The sequence below is a fragment of the Temnothorax curvispinosus genome, unplaced genomic scaffold (assembly GCF_003070985.1).
Source record: "Temnothorax curvispinosus isolate PA1 unplaced genomic scaffold, ASM307098v1 QBEX01008461.1, whole genome shotgun sequence".
NCBI classification, from domain to species: domain Eukaryota; kingdom Metazoa; phylum Arthropoda; class Insecta; order Hymenoptera; family Formicidae; genus Temnothorax; species Temnothorax curvispinosus.
Window position 1 is genome coordinate 960 of NW_020218241.1, and position 6,436 is coordinate 7,395.

General features: G+C 30.5%; 1 protein-coding gene across 1 annotated transcript; it reads left to right on the forward strand.

Annotated features, from left to right (window-relative positions):
• Positions 1-2,711: 2,711 nt before the first annotated feature.
• Positions 2,712-4,851, forward strand: LOC112457924 (F-box/LRR-repeat protein 4-like; the record flags this gene model as incomplete). The annotated part of the gene is made up of 6 exons (XM_025021243.1): positions 2,712-2,954; positions 3,074-3,188; positions 3,283-3,739; positions 3,838-4,041; positions 4,348-4,538; positions 4,619-4,851. Coding segments are annotated over exons 1-6 (1,443 nt in total), but the record flags the coding sequence as incomplete, so codon positions are not given.
• Between the last annotated feature and the right edge of the window lie 1,585 nt (positions 4,852-6,436).

The window sequence follows — 6,436 nt, forward strand, 5'->3', positions numbered from 1 at the left end:
AAATTCCATTTGAAATATTACACCTTTCATAAATATTTCAGAAATATTTCACGACTGTTTCTGCAACATTTCTGCAATGTTTCAATCGGCACAATTATTTCAAATGCAACTTTGCTGAAAGATTTCGGCAATATTTCGGTAATATTACTGAAATATTTCTGAAATATATCTACGAAATATTGCAGAAACACTTCAGAGATATCTCAAATACATTTTACACTGAGAAAAATGTTTTGTATTAGCAAACAAAATTTTGTTACTGACGTAAAAACTATTTGTTGATATGTGAAAAATGAAATATTTTGTTACCGGAACAAAAAAAATATATTAAGCCATGTGCGTATAGCCGCCGCGCATTTGTCCAAAGAAATCCGCTTTCTCAGCCGGTCACCCATCCAAGTAGTATACCGCCGGCGCCTTGTTGCTTGACATCGATGATCGAACAGGGTAGTGCGGTGATCTTCTGACTCTGACGCTTTTTTTTTTCTTATACTTGCTTATTTTGGTGACCATAAAGCTATCGTATAACAATATTAACAATACAGATATACGAATAAATCTTTTTTGCCAGTCAACGTCGAATATTAATTTATATTAAATATTATTAAGTATTTTATATTTTATATTAAAAATGCCATATGACACAATTTGGAATATCAGAAAATTCTTAATATTATAAAAGAGAAAAAATGCAATAAAATGTAATAATTATTTAATAATAAATTTAATTTTTTATAAGTTCTAAAGTCTGTCAGCAATTTTTCGGAAATATTACAAATGCAATGTTGTATGTGAAACATTAAAATATATAACGCGTGCAATTTAAATGTAAATAATAGTTTTATCATGTATCAGAAATGTTTCTAAACCATTACATGTGCAATATTTTTTCTGCAATATTGTAGAAATTCACTGCCTGCAATTCAATTTTTCATTACCTACGCAATCCTTCAGAAATTTTTCAGAAATATTTTAAATGCAATGTTGCGTTTGATATGTTACAGAAATATTATTTGTGCAATGCAAACGAAATAATACTTTTATAATGTTTCAGAAATATTTCTGAAATATTGCATCTGCTACATTTTTTTGCAACATTACAGACACTTACAAATATTGTAAACAACTTTCTGAAAGATTTCAGAAATATTGTTAATGCAATATTATAAAAAACATGATGCAGGTACATTTCTGAAATATTTCAGATGCATAGTTACAAATGAAATGTTAACGAAATATTTTTGTACTATTTCCGAATATTTCAATATTTCAGCAACATAACATGCCGAGTGGGATAAGTCTCAATTTTTATCGATATTGATAATTGGTCACTCACAGGAACACGCAAATAAATTGCTACTTAATTTATAAAAAGATTGATAAACAATAAATAGAGTGTGTGAAAATAAAAAAATGGCTTTGCTGGCGCAGCGTTGCGTTATTTGTGAAGATAGTGGTGGTGGTCCAATTGTCTTCTTTTCTGAAGAAACATTTTCACACACTATTTATTGTTTATCAATCTTTTCATAAATTGATACGATAATGATAGTTAATAATACACGTTTTTAAAAATTCATGGACGCTAAAAACAATTGAGGCCATCGTCAGATGACCTTTCCGCCGCGGCGCCGCGTGCCGGCTTTTTGCATCGTCAATAATTTTTTTAGAGATGTTGCCACCAATATTTTTATTTGACTTTTTTTTGGTGGCATGTGTTAGCACTATACTTGTTACTAAAGAAAACCCAGTTTTTATAGTAATGACTTGAAAATAACTATTTTTAATTATTTATAATTAAGCTTGGCGACTAATTCCCCCGAACAATCAAACTAGCAATTTATTTGCATGTTTCTGAGTGACCAATTATCAATATCCGATAAAAATTGAGACTTATACTATAACTTAAAAATGTGTTTTCTTTCTCACCTGCGTACTTTTAAACCCCCCAGGTACGGCCAGCCAGTAGGTGTTCGGATTATCGAAGAGAGCCGTTCACGCAGGTTAACACGGAAAATCGTATTTTACAAAATCACTTGGCCAAAAGTGTCGTCGCAGCTTCCGACTATAACGTGTATCGGAAAATGAGATAAAAGATACATTGAGTAAGATAAAAAATACATTTCGGAAAATCTTAAATCCATTGTACAATAACTGCAAGAGTATGCGATAAGACGTAAGCAGTAAAAGTTGACCAACTACAATCGATTATTCTTGGATTGTAAAAAATCTTATTAGTCAATAGCTTTACTGCTTACGCGTTTTACATCTACTCTTACGACTAATGTAGAATGGAACTTTATAGTCATTTAGAAACTAAGCGTAAGTCTGGCGAATGTGAGCAATTCAAAAATTGTGTAATTTTTTGTTTTTTCTTTTGTAGTCGTGCACGTATGTGCCACGTGATAGTGGAAGAACACAGAGCTCCCGATATTTCAGATTTATAAAAGAACATTTTTCTACATTGACAAAATTAAAAAATAACTGTTAATTTCTTTAAAATAATTAATTATTTAATAATGATATTCAACACACACATGCAGACTGTCAGTACTTAGCAATGCAAATGGAAGCAAGATAAACTTATTGTTAGATTATACATATAATCTTAACGCTATAATTATAAATATATATGATATAATGCATTTTAGTATATATGCTAAAAATGAAAGGATTATTATTCTTCATATTTTTTGTCTTTTTTTAGAGAGACAATGACAACCCACAATAAATCTTTATATTGCGAGAGTTGTAGTCGATATCCCTATGTCGGCAGAGTATCCGTAGGAGAAGAGGATAGTGTTGACTTCATCTATCAATTTGCGAAGAAAAGATTTGTTGCCGTGGATCACCAGAGTCTTAGCATATTCCATACTGCCCCTGACATAATTGGGCCACCCAAATTTCAAAATTACGGACAACTATTTCATTTACCAATTCCTTTTTGTTATTTTGAGGTACGTGTATTTTCTGGTACTACATATCTCTGTTATACTCCTGTACAAAGTAATCGCTATATATGTATTATATGTTACAAGATTTTCTACTATTTGACAATTTTGATTTTCTAATATAGATGCTAGAAACTGGTATTTCAATATCTCCATGGCAAAACAAAAATTTCATGAGATCCACTAATAGAGCCATATCATATTACATGTACGAGTTTGATGCGACAAAAAGATATATTGGTATGTAATATTTAAATCGATAAATAAGATATTGTTAAGGAAGATACGCTTTTGCTGAGAAGAGAGTAAATATAATAATATTTTCTATTTAAAGATATCGAGTTTCATGAAGCTGTATATCCAATCAGAGTCTGTATTTACGAAATGTGTAATCCTGGAAGCGTAATTCAAATTTTGGCTCAAGATTCCAATAATCACTGGATTCAGTTGTGGGATGAAAAGTTTCTGATTGTACCCCCGAAATCAAGATTATTTTCTCCACCGTTGTCGCATCCGTGTAACTTTAAAACTAAAATGCTCAGACTAGTGTTTAGTGACAGCACAGAGACATCTGATACAAAACTAGATGCTGTGATGCTCATTGGCACATCAGATTTGATCCTTCCTAGAAATCCTAACGAGAGTTTAAGTAATCTGTTGAAAAGAATTAACAGCATGTACTCTTTACACCACGACGATGTTCATAATTTAACAGCAGATTCAAAAAATGCACACTTGGATGTAGTTCATCTGCAACAGAATTTTTCCAAATACTGTGTTATTTGTAAAAGGTATTATTATCATCGACATCAAATAATATTTGAATCCATTTTTTCTGTTAATAATAAGAATAAATTTAAAAATTAATTTGTTCCGATAATATTTGCAGCGACATAAGAAGGGTATCTTATAAGAATAATTTGAAGCACAACAAGGCATCTCAGGAGATAATACCTTATGTGCAACCTAACGGAAAGAACAACTCTCGTCATATTTTATTGAAAAGTAATTCGAATTGTGCCAAGGGAGTGAAACTCTCATTGGATGAATCCAAGAAGCTATCACGTTGCAGTTTATCTGCGCTTCCTGTAAAGTATTCTAAGAAGTCTATTTCTCATCACAATATTTATTACAATGACATTTCGTACTTTGAGTATTAAAGTATATTTATTTTGTATTATATTAATTATATTTTATCTTTACAGAATGAAATGCTACTAGAAATATTTAAATACTTAGATGTGGTAACATTATGCCGCATGAATGAAGTATATAATAAGCGCTTTGATACTTTATCACGGGATCCTCTACTCTATACACGTTTGAACGTGCGATATATTCACTTTAACGACTATATTGATAATTATATGTGCGATATATTTCGTTATTTTACACCTAGATGTAAATATTTGCAACAATTAGATCTTACAGGAAGCTGGTTTGATGTCAATGATTTCGTAAATTTTCTTGATAATTGCGGCAGGCGTTTAACGCATTTAAGATTAAATGACTTGCCGTTCAGTGGCTGCCGCTGCATCGACGTAAATCTTATCCTACTTAAAACTTCAGAGACATGCAAAAATTTGAAAGGTATATGCATATAGTATATGTATATATTGTCAAGATTATTGGTAGATTGTATAACAATTTGTAATACAAATTTTTCTTAGAATTGGATCTCAAAAATTGGCTCAACATAGACGATGAAGGATTTTCGTATCTCGAGGGACTAAATAATTTGGAACATTTAAACCTTTTTCGTACTGGCTATACTAGTATAAGAACCGAACGTTTTTGCAAGATATTGCAAAATAATCGACGGATGCGTCAGTTATCGGCAGATAGCGACTTAATAAACGATGCAGTTCTAATAGAGTTGGGAAATTCGTGCTGTGACTTGGAAGTAATATATTCACTCTACGCACGTAATCTTACATCTCGGGGTATTAAGGCTCTCGCTAACTGTAAAAATTTACAAAAAGTGGCCCTTTATCTGTAAGTGTGTGTGTGCTACATTTTCTTTTAAAACACACATCATTGTATTCTTTATTGAAATTTGTTTGCTTCTTTTGCGAGCATTTTGATAAAAGTTACAAGAATTTTCTCTTTGCAATTAAAGTACTGTACTAATTACATCATTTTTGTTACAGATGCAATTCAGTTACTGATGATAGATTATTTAAATTACTTTCCTCTTATCAAAACTTGCAAGAAGTTTATTTGTGCGATGCTGTCCTCACTGATCACCGGTTGGAATTACTAGCGCAGTGCAAAAACTTAAAAAAGTTATATCTTTTTGACGCAAAACTTGATAAACCTGATAATTGTTCCGTTATTTTGAAACAATGTTTTAAACTGCAGGAGTTTTATTTCATATTCTGTAATATAAATCAATTGGTTAATCAATTGGTTAATCAATGGAAGGAAATATATCCGCACGTGTCCGTCTATACATTATGCCGTCGTGAATAATTGAAATAGTTTTTGTTTAATAATTAGGACAAATTAATTTACTTTTTATATGTTTACTTTTTATATTTTTTTACTTACAAATTTACTTTGTAAAAATTATTTGATAAATTAGGTTTAAAATAACCTAATAATAATTAGGTTTAATAAAAAACCTAAAACCTTATTTATAGTGTTGTTATTTTCGAAACGTTTTATCTTTCTTTCTTCTTTCATAATTTGAATTTTTTGGGCGATGGGTGTCATTTCTTTGTTTGAAATAATTGTTCAGCGAAATACTAGAAAAAGTAGAAAAACTACATTAATAACATCATTAGTCAGTTCTTGATATTTCTTTTGCAACCGTAATGTTTCTTTCGTTTAGAAATAGATCTCCTGTGATACTTTTTCTAGTTACAGTTTCTAAAACAGCTTTCCGTAAAATTTGTTGTAAAAATTTATTTTTATAGATACTGTTTTGAAATAAACTCATGAAAACTACTATAAATATTGGTAGAATTTGTCCGCTGTTTCCTCTTGAAAATTACACTATAATCTTTATATATTTAATTTTAGAATCCATCGTTTCTCCATGAAATAAAAAATATGTACACTTTTAGAATAAAATAGCTCGAAGTATTCGAACCTTCCCACTATATCATATTTCTGCTTCCACGCGAGATGAGATGTCACATGGGTTTACAACTTTCCACGCGTGGAAAGTTCACGCATGTACTTTGCAAGGCGTACTTATGTGTCCAGTTGTTGGGAAAAATTTTTACGAAGATTTTTACCAAGAAAGCCGCAAAAAATATCAAAATTCGGGAAAGGCCCTATTCTGAATAATTACCTACAATTTATTTCTATTTTCCTAAAAAGCGTTCAAACAAATGCTATTTGCCTAGGAAAATAGCATTTGAACACAAATAAACGGGCGAAAGCCATTTGACCAAGCAGATAACATTTGCCTATAATAATTTGCCTACAACACATTATATATATATATATATATATATATATATATATATATATATATATAT